This window comes from Lagopus muta, chromosome 1 (genome assembly GCF_023343835.1).
Source record: "Lagopus muta isolate bLagMut1 chromosome 1, bLagMut1 primary, whole genome shotgun sequence".
Taxonomy (NCBI): domain Eukaryota; kingdom Metazoa; phylum Chordata; class Aves; order Galliformes; family Phasianidae; genus Lagopus; species Lagopus muta.
In genome coordinates, this window is record NC_064433.1 from 112635230 (window position 1) to 112650932 (window position 15703).

Here is a 15703-nt window from a genome sequence, read left to right on the forward strand (position 1 = left end):
AGAATGCTCAGTGTATAATCTTGACTTTCTGGTTTACTAATTGCAAATTTCTTCTGATAACTTTTTGAAAAGTTGAGATTAATGACTGCTGGTTTCCCAACATCAAAAAATAATTGTCTTGTCTTTAGGAATGCAAATCTAGTTTATTATTTTGACTATTACAGTCTCTGATATGTAAAACATAGGTTACTGTGGCTATAGGTTAATAGCATCTCAATATGCAGATGATGAAAATTTATAGGTCTCTCTGAAAGTACTGTTTTCTATATATTGCCATGGAAACTACAGCAGATACAAAGAGCACAATAATTCTATTTGATAGAGAAAATTTTCAGATACAAAACACTACTTTTCAACACAGTCACCACCACGAGTCACCACCATTATTTCACCAGCAATGAACTAGAGCCAGCATGCTGCGCTTGTACAAATCTGTACCAGAGGAGGCAACCCTGCTGCTGTTGCCACTGCTGAAATGCAGCACTTATTACAGAATCACAGAATTACAAGGTTGGAAACGACCTGCAAGATCATCTAGTCCAACCACCCTCCCATTCCTATCAGTGCCACAAGCTACTAAACCATCTCTTGTAGCTCCTCATCCAGGCGCCTCTTGAATACTACCAGGGACGGTGACTCCACCACATCCCTGGGCAGCCATTCCAGTGCCTGACCACCCTCTGAGAGAAAAAGTTTCTCCTAATATCCAACCTAAACCTCCTCTGGTACAACTTCTGGCCGTTTCCTCGGGTCCTACTATTTGCCTGGGAGAAGAGGCCAGACCCTTTTGCACCACAACCTCCCTTCAGGAAGTTGTAGAGTGCAAACAGTATTGTCTCACTGTGCTCACATCCATTGTTTGGTCTCCATCAATGTTCAGCAAGTGCTAATGAATGTCAATGGATGCAGTTTTCTCTGAATTCAGTGACAGACTGTTGCTTCATCCACACTTCCATTTCAGACATCACCTGTCACACTGCTGCTATGCTACTATCTGTCACACAACAGCAAAATGTAATGGTATTGGTGGGAAGGTTCAATCTCTATGGCCATACTACCAACATCCACCTCAAGCATTGCCTAACATCATGAAACAGGAGGCGCTACTTTCGTAACAGAGCTTTTAAATACTTGCAACAAAGCTTGGTGTAGTGCCACAGGAAAATTTCTGTACTTCTTCCTTAGACTGTAGCCCTGAGAAAAAATTCAGTTTCTCTGAGTTGGAGCCAGCTTTCAATTGAATTTTTCACCATCAGAATTAGTCACAAGGAAATCCTGAGTGTACATTATACTTTAACAATGCTTTTTCCTTAGGCTTTAAAGATTTAGGGTTATTCTTATGGCTTAGCAAACGTACAGTTCTTTTGTAAGTCCTGAAAGCTTCAGTATAAGAGATTCCAAGTGATCTATCATATAGTAGTTTAACGGCAGCTGTTAAAAGCCATGCCTTCAAAGAGATGGCATACTTGAACCGTCATCTCCTCTGTTCTGTCATTCCTAACTCCTGTCACAATGGTTTCCATTGTACTGGGAAGTATTACATGTTCACTAAGAGAGAAAGTGAACAGTCAGTGTCTCTAACCTGACAGAAAAGTTAATAGCTCCAAAGCTGGGTAGTCATATATGCTCTTTTTATTTTTTTTTCAGGGAACAGTTCATATATTTTATCCTGTAAAATAATGACAGGAGGCTGAAGTGAGTTTATGAAAGAGATAGGGCCCAGTATCTGCCGTTCAACCTCTGGCTCAATGGTTGCTTTAATCACTACCTGAAAAAATCACATTCATTTTTCCCCTGGAGCAGAGGCGGTTTCAGTTACATCATAGAAATTTGTAAATGTATTCAAATCATTCAGCTGTTGTCTGGCAGTGGGGAAGAAAGGCCCCTGTTATGGATTTGAAAGGCAGAAGCTGATTTTGCTCTCCAGTGTTAGGTGCAATATAAACTACCAAATGTCCCATATAAGGTGACACAATCTAGAAACTGCTTACTAGTTTGGGGACTCAAGTACAATGGAAGTCAGTCTGCTTCAAATCGTGCAATTGTGAGAAGTCATATTTGTTCCCCAAAGCAGAATTTTTACTTTCATGGAAACTTGTGTATGGAAATGTTTGAACTGAGAGAAATAAGAATTTTTGGCTCTTGTAGGAATTTTCAGTTGCTGTGAAGTGTGAGGATCACAGATTGAATGTGAGTGATTCAATTGGTAATTAATTAGGATTCAGGAATCTTAGTACTTCCTAGCTGCAAAATACTACAGGTGACATTAAATACTCCAAAATAATGATACTCTTTTTCAGTTTGGTGAATTTGTTTGGAGGGAAATATGTTGAATATTGAGGATATAAACAAGGCTCAAAAGATATCTATATAGTGAAATCTTATCCTGTGAGGAAAAAAGAACAGCTAGTTGAATATTTAGTTGAGGACTTTGTGATAGAACTGTTGAATGTTTTCAAGTTTAGAACTCTCCAAATTGTATGTATAAAACTTTGTAACCTTGGTATTCTTTACTGATGTTTTTGTCATATTAAATTGCAATTTCATAAAGGAACTTTTGCCATAGAAATTGTTGTACTGAGCAAATGGTTTTTCTCTTTCCTTTCTATTCAAAGTCTTTTTCATTACAAAATTATGTAGCAGCACAATTATACTTATTTTGCTTCCCTTTTTGCTTTCTTATGATTGCTAAGTAAAAAATGGGCCTACTTCTTTTTAAAAGTCCATTTGAAGGATTTCAATAGAGAGCTACTATTTTGTGCTACAGCTAGTTTGTAGCTATGTGACAGATTTTTAACATAGAAATAATAACTAATAAACATTTTGTGGAATGTTCTTGCACCAAATAAAATTGTTCAGCAATCTGTTTCCTAGGTAATAAAGCAATTTCTTTTAAGTCTTATAAAGCGTCTTCTACATATTACTTTATCTTTTATTTAAATCTATTTCTTTCTTTCCACAGAATATCCAGAAAAGACCAAAGCTCATAGTACTTTATTGTTTCTTTTGCAAAAAATTCACAACCACGTCTGTGTTCTTTTGTATGTAACAATTAACTAGCCTGTAGAAAGGAGCCTTCTAGTTTTATGAATCACTTTTCCTTTATTTTTGAAGTATGCATCACCTAATTAAAAAAAAAATAAATTCTTTCTATTGGGTGGAATTCTCCATGTTTAGAATTGTGTTCCATACACTAAGTATTCTTTTCATAGTATGCTTTAAAAATCGTCAACTATGATATTTCAACAATTTTCCTTGTGATGTAATACATGTGACAGAGAAATTGGAACTAGAATGAAGCCACTAGAAGGAAGAAAAAACACACCGATGTTTTGCTTTGCAGCATCAGTGTGCCATAAATATACAAGAAATTATTGTATTGAAGAAGTGTAAGCCACAGTAGGCTTTGTAGGATGACAGAGTGCACAGAGGCATAGACTGACAAAAGACTAAGAATTCACAAATCAAATCAAGAAGCTTATGTAATATATGAGCCAAGCTTATGCTGAATTTTTGTGTTTAATCTTTACTATTTTGTTGCAGTGTTTCTGCACATTTCCAGTCTATTTCTTAGTAGTTGATAGATTGCTAAGGATTTTTTTGCTTTGTATAAAGCACTTTTTCCTAGCCTGCGAGCACTTTGTGATTAGAATTTTTGGTAGCCCCTGATTTGAATAAGCTCCTATATTTATGTAGTATCAGCTATTTTAATCTCCTGTGTAATAGTGATCGTTGCATTGCACCACTCATTTCTGAACCAGGAGAGCATTTTCCTTACCACAATATTGTACATCTTTGGAAAACAATCAGTCTTAAAGACTAAAGTTACCCAGAGCATGTTACTGATAAGGATGGTACTTTCTGTACGTGATTTAATATTAATACACTTCCTTGTTATTTGCAGTTTTTTATCAACAGTTGTTTTCTTTTTATTTTTTTCCCTGATAAAAAAACTGAAATAGCTTTGAGCCAGTCATAAATACTTTCACGTCTATGAAAGTGATGGGCAATTTATGAATATTTTAAAGTTAGCAGATAAATGCAGTATGAAAATGCAGGCCATCTACAGTGAATCTGGTTATATTTTATTTAAATACATGGACAGATATAATCGAGAACCCTGCAGAAATCTGAATACTACATCAATCCAGTTACCTTTAGTGATCAAGACTATGCCCTCAATTTTATTAATTCTGTTTGAGATCGGTTTTCTGCAAGGAAAGAATGTTGAATGTTGACAATTACAGCACAATTCTTCACTGATTTATCAATTATGCCATTGCTGGTTTATTTGCACAGTGGTTGACCAGTTTAAGTGGTTTGCAGTTATTATACTTCTACCACTTCTTCAAATATTCTTCAGCATTAACATTTTACAGTTCTGGAATTTCTTAAACATTCCAAGATTTGTCACAGAGAGATACTCAGAATTCTTCAGTCAATGGTTTCAGAGCTTTTGAGTTCACGTTTAGCACAGAGCTAAATAGATTTGTTTGTTTTTCTATACTCCTACTTAGGGATGAAATTAAAACTTCTAAGCCTTGAACACTTGTCTCTCTCTCAAGCACACATATGCACAGTATAATATTCTCAAATACATTCTGAATGGAAGAAAGGACTGTAAGAAAGAAATTGATTATATTTTAAAATGTAGTGAAAAAAAAAATCACTACTGTAAGGAGGTTTTAAGATGTATGAATTTAGTTTATTTCAGCATGTACTCAAATATTTTAATCAAGTTTAAAATTATAGCTTGACTTTTTGCTCATTTCTTTATAGTTAATGGCATCTCAAGTATGTTAATCCTTAGGATCATAATGAAAATTAATGATAAAATTAATATTTTCTCTTGCACTTTTTTCCTTCTTAATACTGTGCTGCATTAGACCAAAATCGTACTAGGTTTATTTATTAAGGTGTGAAATGGATTAGCTTATCAATGTTTTTCATAAGATCCATTAGATATTAGCACCATCAAAATATGTTATCCTACATCAATATTTATATAACTTGAGTAATTTCTGCAGACTTTATTCCTTGGAGCTTTCTGCAATTATTTCTTAAACTGCATTTATACATATACTTTCTCTTTGAAACCTTTTAAAAAATATTCAATAGTTTCTTAAAATAGCAATCACCATCAAACTTTTAAAATACCAATTCTGGCTTCAGTAAAGTGATTGTTTTTCGACATTTAGAGAAAATATATATATTTTTGTGTGTGTGTGTCTTGTTTTGTTTTGTTTTCCCATCGGGTAGCATAGATTTTATTAACAAAGGAATAAAGTCTGGAAATTTAATATTTAATTTAAGATTACATGATTTTTTCCTCTGGATTTAAGTACACACTTTCTTCTCTCTCCTTCTCCTTGTTCTCTTCCTCTTCCCCCACCTCTTTCTTTTCTCTTATTTATGCCTCTTTCCTTTCTCCCCTTTCTTCTGTCTTCACTTCTCTCTTCTCTGTTCCTCCTTCATCCTCATGTACTATTAAAAGAACTCTAACTGAGGCTATTTTGTAAAAAATTGATCTCCTTAAATGCAGTGAAACATGGAAGGATTTTTATGAATGCAGCCTTCTGCAAAAGTGTTTGAATAAGATAAATGTCAAGGACTGTAAATAACCCCGATATAAGCTGTTGTATGTTCAGGAATATTGATCAGTTCCCAATGGTATAGTCGTGGTGGATTTCTGAGCCAGGTATTGTGACTAGTGAGGTGCTATCTCTGTTCCTCACTGCTATCCCCTTCTCAGGTCCTATGTAAACCCTTCTTGGCTTGGTCTGGGGCTTCTCCTCTTCCCTTTGACTTCTTTAACCATCTTCTGAAGCTTAAAATGCATGTCAGCACCTTTCTTTTTATGCACCTGCAGACAGGTAACATAAACTCAGCTACTATTTCTGCTCCTCTAATGTGTCAAATGCCAAATAGTTTTGTAAACATAATCTGCAACTTCTCTGTGCTTAGGTGTCTGGCATTTTATTTTATAAAGCTGGGCCCCAGCTAATATCTGTTATCTATTTGTTTTAGGTGTAATTTCATTTGTTGCTGAAGATGAAGACCAACAGCAGTCACAACATAATAGCTCGTTGGAAAGGACAGATAGCGAACTGGCATTTAAGAAATGGTCAACAAAGACACCACAGACTGTTGGTGCAGCAAATGCAGGTATTATTGTTGTGGATGAGTTAATGCATTTGTGAGAACTTGTATGTTTATTTATTTGTCTATCTATCTGTTTACTTATTTTACACTTATTTTTATAAAACTGTCAAGTCAAATGCTTATTCCTAAAAAGATTTCCCCTTTGTTGAATTTTTCACACATTTTAATGAAATTTTAAGCTGATCTTCTATTTTTTTTTTTTTTAAAGGGGAAATCTTTGTTAAATAATTTCTTTTAAAAGTGTCCAATAATATTAATAGTACTAATGTCAAAGCAAGAAGTTGGTGAAATTCACACCATTCCATTCCATTTGTGGAATAACCTTTCTTTTAAGTTTTAGTTTTAGGTGCTTGTTTGGTCATTTACAGTAATACAGAATATTCTAAAATTTGTGGTTGCTTTCCAGTTGTGATCTCAAAATTTCTTAATACTGTATGAATCACTGATGTTGTAAATCGAAGGTGTTCTTAGACAGAAAACCCAAAGCAAATTCTTTTTTTGTTTGTTTTTGTTTTTCTTATTATTATTGATGTGCCCTTTGCTGAGCTTGGTTTGCCACTAATTGTATGTGATTGGATGAGGCAATTGGAATATATATTTTTAATATATGGTGAATAGTCAGTCTGACAACATGCTGAGGAGGACTAGGTAATCTGTTCCAAATAAGCACCCTTTTTTACTGCACAATAATCTACATGGATAAAGTCAAAAGAAAGCACTGGATCCCATTGGTACTTGGGGTAATCTGCATAGTTTATTCATTTGTGGCTGTATCAAGTTGCTACATCTTTCAATTTTCATCTTTTGTTATCATCATGCTATCATATGTAGTTACATCTTTATCTTACCTGTGTGTTTCTAGTAAATTGTACTACCTCAAGTTTCATGATTTTTAAGAATGTAGGACATCATTGTGCTTACTTTCTAATGTAGACTTAAAGTAGGACATGAAATGACTCTTCCCTGCAAAGGCATTACTTAATGATATAACTTTTTTCTTCAGTACAAGGAATACATCTTTACAATGTCCGCATCCTAGGAACAGCAGATTTCTGTCTCACCATTAAGTCAACTGACTGCTTCTAGTCTTTTCACAAAACATAATTTTCCATCACAGTCATTCATTTCTACTAGATACCTATAACCCTTTTACATGAGGGGAAAACACCTGTTGAAAACAGCTAAATAGAGATGTAAGCTAACAAACTGTCATGTAATGTATATAGTGATAGCAGTCATTTTCTGAATGTTCTTCAAAGAGAAAGTGCCAGTGGCTTGAATCTATCCTAAGCAGTTTTCTTTTCTACCAGTATTGTTACAGCCGTTTTTGTTACCTCCCATCGAAGTAGAATGACCAATAGATATCTTCAAGTTGCAGTTCACTGTTAAACATAGGATTCCTTAAGTGCAAGATGCATGCCAGTAGTAGTACGAAAACAATTTGCAGGCATATGTTGCATTTGAGCAGAGGCATCATATACTGAGGGAAGGCAAGCGAAAGCTGAGAAGCCCCTCACTTCTGTTACTTTTCCAGGATAACAGAAAATAATAGACTTCCCGTGTAGGAAAAATAGCATCCAGACTGGAAAGTGTAGAAGCCAAAACAAGTGTGAGATTGTCTGTAGCTATATATATATATATATATATACATACATACATATATATATATATATATATATATATATATATAAAGCTATAAAACAACTCTAACGATAGCACATGTAAACCAGAAATTTTTGTCTTGCTGTCACTTGGTAAAATATTCCTTATAAACATGCCAGTAAATAATGTTTCCTTATCACGCACACCTAAATATACAATATCATCTTCAGGTACTTACACACGTGCATCACATAAATTAATACATATTTAGCTTTTCCCTTTTTTAAAATTACATTTTAGGTATGACTGTAGAAGAGAAAGATAATTTCTACTATAGTTGTCATATAACTTCTTCATCGTTCGGACCAACATTGCTCATTATACTCTTCCAAAATAACAATACTGAATTTTTTCATTATATTTTTCTCCTTCAGATACAGTTAAAACAAACAAACAAACAAAAACCAAACATTTTGTGCTTGCATTGGAAATCACTGCTGCAAAAATCTTCTTTCTGTTGTTAAAGAACACCATCAACATTTTTGTAGCACAGAGGTAGTGACAGGGGCTTGCCCCTTTGTTCACTGCTAGGTGTTCTCAGTTTTGTTCAAAGTACATTTCTGTCTTTCAAGAGAAGAGCTCCTATTTTTTTTCTTTTCTCTTTTTTTAATTCATGGGATCCAAAACTAAACTGAGGCCAAGTGGTTGCTAAGAGTAAAAGTAAGATGCAGCTTATCTTTTGTGTAAGGCATCTCTTATTTCTGTGTAATAAAGTGATAAAATTATAAAATGCTGGGTTTATTAATTTGTTTCAGAGTCTGATCAAATGCTCAAACAACTCATCACTTGTCAGAATTTCCTCTCAAAGTAGAGGAATTTTTTCTGTTCTGGAAGGTTCTCTTCTATAAAAGGTTCTTAGAGACAACTGGCCTCAGACAATTGTTCCTGCATTATGCTCTCTGCTGTGTTGCATGGGAGCAACAGGGAGGATGCTTGGCTGTTTTTGCTAGAGCTGCTGAGCCATCGCTCATGTTCGATCCAGCAGCTCCCCTGACGAAGAGCTGAGGGTCTTAAGTTACTGCAATAACAAAGATTTGCACTGCAGCTGCAAATCCTTCTTTACCCCCTCCAGAATGTCTCTCTATCTCTCTGGCAGTAAGTCTTGTCACAGCGCTGGTACTTGAGCAACAGCTGTTATTGTCCCTGCCATTGGTGATTCTCTCAGAGATGAGATCTACAGATGCAGTATGTTTGTGTAATTTGATCCTTTTAATATGCTCTTGTCTTTTTTCTGGCTGCCCTTAGCCTCATCTTTACCAGAAGATTGTACTTCATATTGCATTCCTGTTATGAAATGTGTTTACATGTTTGTGCCATTCCAAGTTTTTGAATATCCTTTTAATTGAAGGACGTGCAATCAAAACGATGTACTTGCAAATTTGACTGTGGGTTTTTTGTTTTTGTTTCTATCATGGCTTAGTGGTTAGATCAGACACTAATTTTGGCAAAGTCTGTTTTCATTATCTTCTGAAAGCTCATTTATCTTTCAAACGAGTTTTCAATGACAGATAACATTTTGTAGTCAAAGTCATTGTGTTTACCATTGTCCTCAGAAACTACTGCTTCCAAGCAGGTTCATTGAGAAACCAACACATTGGAAAAGTAATGACATTTACATGTGTGATTCTCCCATCCTTTCAGACTTGAAATTAGCCCCTGAGAACTGACAATCAGTGGCAGTACAGTGAGGGTATTCATATAAGGAAGATAATGAAAAAAATTTTTTGTTCTTCTAAACAATGTTGAAGGTGATTAGAAGAAGAGCTGTCAGTTTGGTGACAATTTAAAATAAGATTTTGTATTGTTTCATGTGAAATTTTTAAAAAGATTGTAAGAACCAAATGCAGTGATAAATGTCAGGAGTTAATCTGCATTAATGGAGTAATGTGTTTCATATACGTTTATGGGTATAATTGATATATCTTGGATGCATACCTTTTCTGGTATTAATGCTGTTCCACTGTAAAAAACAGAAATGTCTTAAAAATCATTGTGATCTCCCTTCCTTAATTTTGGTTGTGTAAGTAAGCTATTTTCAGTCAAGTCTGCATTCTGTAAGTTTGAGGGCTGCTAAAAACTTAATGCCTCCTATTTTATTTTGTCAACCCATGAGATCAGAGATCAGTGTTGGTGGTTGGTTTCCACTAGTATTGTTACATTTTCTTGCTGTGTGACAGACGGCAGCAGAGGGGCAGCCTTACACAGTGGTGTCTGACATGGAAGTGCCTTTGAAACAAAGATGTATCATTGAGTTTCTCCATGTGGAAAAATGGCACTGACATTCATTGATGCTTGCTGAATGTTTATGGAGACAAAACAGTGGATGTGAGCGCAGTGGGGCAATGGGTGCTGCATTTCAGCAATGATGGCATCATAGCAGCTGTGAAATAGTGGGTCACCTCAGCTAGTACTTATTGTTACGAGCACGACATGTATGCTGCTGTTCACGGCTGCTGGAAATGCATAGCTAAAAATGGTGACTATGTTGAAAAGTAGTATCTTGCAGCTGAAAATATTCTCTATTAGATAGTATTAATAATAATACTCTTTGTATCAGTTGTAGTTTCCAAGTAGATAAATGGGGACGTTACTCTTGGAGCAAATTATGCTATTTTTTCTCCACCTTCAGATTAGTTTAAGTCTCTGTCCAAGGAAAAAAAAATCTGGAGAAATATTGAAGGAAAAAATCCCTCTGCAAACCATATGCGTATTTGAAAACGTGAACTACTAACCAGGGTGACTTTAATTTTATTTTTTTTTTCTATTTTTCTAGCATTTGCATTAGTATTTATGCTAGTGCATACCAAATTTTGGAGATGGTTCTGCATATGGAAAACATTAAGGATTAAATAATAATCATTAATAATCATTTTAATCCTTTTTTCCTTTGTCAAAAAAGAATGTTTGGTTATCGTTAGCTTTCTCAGTAGGTGCTTTTTTGCAGTACTGCAGACTGTGAAGTGTTATGCATCTTCCTGTGCCCTTTTGAAACTCAAAACAGCTTGATTCCACTGATAAAGTAGCATGTTGTTTTGAAGCAGTTCTGAAGTAGCATTGCTTCAAGGGCCTATGGCCCACATAGAATTCTGTGGGGCATGGTATGCATGTAATTAAAAATCTGTGCAAACGCTATAGCCTATTGAAAATTAGTAATCAAAGCAGTCTGTAATTGCTCACAGTGCAAGGCTGCTTGTGAATTTTAGGTTGCACCATCCTTCATGTAGCAGATGTTTTAATATTGCCATACTACCGTAACCACATGTCAGTCAGTTCATTTGTAAACCTGAACATATGTATATTTTTGGATATCATAGCAAGCAGGATTGCATTTGCATATGAGCAGATTGAATTTTTTTATCTAATTAAAAGTAGTCCAAAATCGTAATAACAAATTAACTAAAAGGTATATTACTGAAACACATAGTCCTTCTGTCTGGCAGATATCATATGCATGTATAGAGAATTTTGTCTACTAGTAGCCAATTTAATATGAATATTCTGAAACAAAAAAAATCCTTTGCAAAAGGAATGGGTGTAGTTGTCATGGTTACCTGGTTAGATGTGCTCTGGACTTCTCAAGTTCACCTCTGATGTGACAGGCGTGACTTACACCTTGCTGAATTGAAACAGCGCAGCAGCATAACCACACTGGAATTTCTTCTTTTAATCCACTCTTCAACAATAGGGCTAACATGATAGATCTAAGTGTAAACCCTTTCCTTGATTGCTGTGACAGAACACATTGAGTGATATATGAAATAACCTTTTTTGAAACAAAATAGTAAGTAAGCTAGCAATAGAGAAGTAGTTTCTTTGCAACCAGTGTGCTTGCTATTAGGTTTGAGTGCTTGAGATGCTCTTTATCTGCATCATCATTTTGCCTTTCCTGCTTTGTCTTACTTACAAAGAACTAATTTTACCCCTTAACAAGTAATGACTTATAAGTAGACAGGCAGAACACAATCATGAAACAGAGGCACAAGTGTGTGTGGGCAGAAAATAATGAGGTGAGAAGAGGATAAAGGGAAAGTCCCTACTAGTCTCCCCTATTCATGCTGTTTCAATTGTGATGAGCTGTGAAAGTATGCAGTGAGCCAGAAAACAAGAAAAAGTCAAACTTTACATCCTAACACTTGAATCATAAGTTCAGTTTCTAATATGGGACTTATTGAAGTCTTCCACGTTTTTTTCCCTATCTGAATAAATACTTGAATGTATTATATGAATCCAAACATTACAAATGCATTGCAATTACAGAAAAATCAACAAGATTGTCTAAAAGTAATTGCATAACCTATTGCTTAAGGGTGAGAGCATTTTCCTGTAAGTTCAGTCCCTCAGACAGAGGAATAGATTCTTAGGACCCAAGAGGGCAATCCAACAGTTAGGCTGCTCTATAAATAAATCCATATAGTTTTATATATATTTATAGGTGTAGCTATATATATTTCTATTATTATATTTATATACTATAATGCACGATATATTACATATATTTTTATTATTATAATACATACATGTATTATTGTACTATATTATGTTATATTATGTTATGTTGCTGTTGCATGCTTCCGAAAATGAAGCAGTTCAGAAAAGATTAATTAAAATAATAGATTGAGTCAAACTTATGTTCATAAGATAACTGGAATCATATTAATTTCCAGCCAGGGGAAATAAACCATATTTCTCAGTCCAATTTAATTTAGTCTTTTCACTTCCTGATCAGACTCCTCCATACATTATTTTTATAACACTATTACAAGTTGGGCTATACTTTCATATGTGGACAATTTTGTACCATATACTACTGCCATTGCCGGCCTTTGAAGCTGGATAGTTACTAAGGAGTGTATTTGTGATAAGGTAATTCTAGCTGTGTAAGTCATTTCTTACTAGTAAAAAAACTGTAGGTTCATCTCATTGTTTTTTCATAGATTAATTTCAATCATATCTCAGAACTTCTTATCCTTTGCGTAGACTATTCCCAGAATTTGCTATTGACTTTTATTTCTATAGCAAAATAATGGTCCATATGGAATTCTGTCTTTTAATTTATCCCAGCCATTGGATGTTTCTGCAGTCTGTTACGCTCAATTATGATACAGGTTTACCAAAGTAACCAGAAAAGGACAATTCTGACGTTTTTACTGAGTTGGCAGTTGATGTTTCTTGTCCATTAAGTGATTCATTTGTTTTGGTGTCTAGTATCTCTCTTAAAATTTTTACCTTATTTCCTCTGTGGCATAGCAGATCTGTAATTGATCTTAACGTATTTAAGAAACTGTGAATATTAAAGAAGTATTTTTTCCCCTCTGTGACAAAAGACAGATGGCTTTTTACACATTGACAACAGAGAGTGAGAATATGCGTGCATCGAAACCTTGGTTAGATTTGGATGCACTTTCAAGGCATTATATATTTTTGTTTATTATGTTTGGCACTGATTTTGAAATATAACTTTATTTGTGAAGGGTTGTTTTTTTTTATTAAAAAGAAATGGACCAAGCAACTTTGTTCTTTCTTTATGGTTCTTCCCTGTTGATCTTTTTGTAATATAGCTCATGAGGCATTCCTTCAGAAAATTTATGTATTCAAAAGACATTGCTCTCTTCACCATCAAATATACATTTCAGAAATAACAAAAAATGTTTCAGAATGACTATATTACTAATGTGTGTTTACCACAACACAAGGTAATACTCTCACTGATATCTAGAAGGAACGGTTGTCAGAAAATGCTTAACCATTACAATCTTTGGCTTAAGCATATTCAGTCACTGAGTGAGGCTGGTGTTGTCACAGAGTTAAACTGAGCTCTGGAGACATTGTGGCCCCTTTGAGGAGTATCACACCTTAGTCTTTGACGTTTTGCTTGCTGTTCACTGTAGGTTGATTCAGGGTCTTGTTCTCTCAGTGGGAAAAGTTATTCTGTTGAAAGGTCATATGCTACTTATTCATGGTCAAATAAATATTCTACTATAAGAAAATAGCCCATCACTTACATGTTGTTTTGCCACTTAGAATGTATTGCATCTCTCATAAAAGGCCTTTGTATATTCTTTCTGGAGAACTTGCTATATTTAAAGCAACCTGTATCATTTCTGAAAGGCTCCTTCATTTTCTGGTGCTCTTGGATTACATATGCACGCCTTTCCATTATTTTCAGTCAAAATAATCATGCAAGACTGCCGGGCTTTTTGAGCAAAGCAAAACCTGCACATGCTATTTCTTATGGAGGAAAGCTGTAAAAGGCTTGTTAGCTGCACTGAAAGTGAGAAATTTATATTAATTTCCTCTAAAATGTTATAAATATTTGTAAGAAGGCTTCTTAATGTGGTCCACTAAGTGAGGAATACATTTTTATAGCAAATAGGAGGTTTTTGTGTCATTGTTAAGTTATAATTATTCTTGAATATGCATTTTATTCCATTTGTGAAATATTGAAATTATTCTAGATCTTCAAATTTGCTGCGTGTGTTAAATCTGCTTGATATGTGGGAATGGTGAGGGGCTAGGATGTGTTAGATACAAGTGGGCTTTGTGTACTGTTTAGACATTGGACATTGGCATACATATGCATGAGTGAATAAATAATTTTTGGAGGGAGGTACAAAACTTTGTGAAATTGTAGTGGATCTTCATAGAAGCAGTAAAAGACATGCTTCTATAACTGAAGTGACTCTTCTGAAAAATGTTGTACCTTGCTCTAAGTGATGTGCTACAGCTTCTCAGCAAAATATCAAAAAACTATTACTGAAAAAAAAAAAAGAAAAAAAAATGAAAGTCTATTTTCTTAGAGTAGTTGTTATTGAATTCTTTGGCCAGAAAACTGCAGGAAGAGCAGAAAAAGCAACTGGCTCCGACAATTTTGAATTGGAAAGTTAATTCGGAAAAGATGTGAGCAAATGTAAAATAGGAACAAGTAAGCTAAATTAATAAACTTAGACTTTCCCACTTGTGAACTCTTCTAATAAATCTCATTTGTATAGTAAAAACTCCAGTCACCATCTTTTTAGTTTGTGAGTCTTGCCCTTTGTACATCAGAGGAGACAAAAATGCAAACAACATTGCAAAGTGTCAAATTAGTTGAACAGCTTTGGTTCTGGTAATTCATGTTCATGTAATATGCCTTAATGAAATCCTATAAAGGCAAACTTTCAAAAATAATTTGAATGCTGTTAGGGTATTAGAAAAGGATTGCAATGAGGCTATTTTTCCCGTTTCTGCTTCCTTTCTGCTTAAAATAACTATTAAAATGTATTATTGTAAGTGGCTAAGGTTGTTGACATGATTCTGATTAAGTGTTCAAACCATGCAAAATCATACGGTGTGCGTGTGTTAATTTCTATGTTTGTCATTTGTATATATCTGCTGGAGACTATGTAGCAACGATCTGCCAAAAGGTAAATGAATTGTCAGATTCTGGAAAGCGTCCAGCTAGCAGTAACTTTGCTTTTCTGTTAGCTGAGAAAATACTTTCTGGTGTCATTGCTTCTTTCTGTTAAATATCACATTTCAGCTATCATCCAAAATTTGAATCAATTTGCAATGAATATTTCTTTATTTTTTACCTTGGAAGTATCTGTCAGACCTCACTTTAATGTATATTATTTGACAGTCTATAGCAACCTTACAGGACCCCGAATACTCTTCCACTCGACAAACATAGTTACTGCTTTTCCTTACAGGCATGACTATTTTAGATTGATATTTTGAGACCTGAATACTTGCTTGTTTATCTGTATAGAAAGATACTTTTGTATTCCTTTTCTGTTCTACAGCAAGCTATATTAATTTTCTTCCACTGAACTTTTGACCTATGTTTTTCCATGAAGACTGCACACATCTGAGTCTCATACTTGTTTGAATTGATTTGCCT

General features: G+C 34.6%; 1 protein-coding gene across 1 annotated transcript in view; it reads left to right on the forward strand.

The window, feature by feature from the left end:
* CFAP47 (cilia and flagella associated protein 47) overlaps nt 1–15703 on the forward strand; it is a 258882-nt gene that overhangs the window by 141599 nt on the left and 101580 nt on the right. Inside the window, exon 51 of the mRNA XM_048953295.1 lies at nt 6028–6165. Within this exon, the coding sequence (XP_048809252.1) occupies nt 6028–6165 (138 nt within the window). The remainder of the gene's footprint in view (nt 1–6027; nt 6166–15703) is intronic.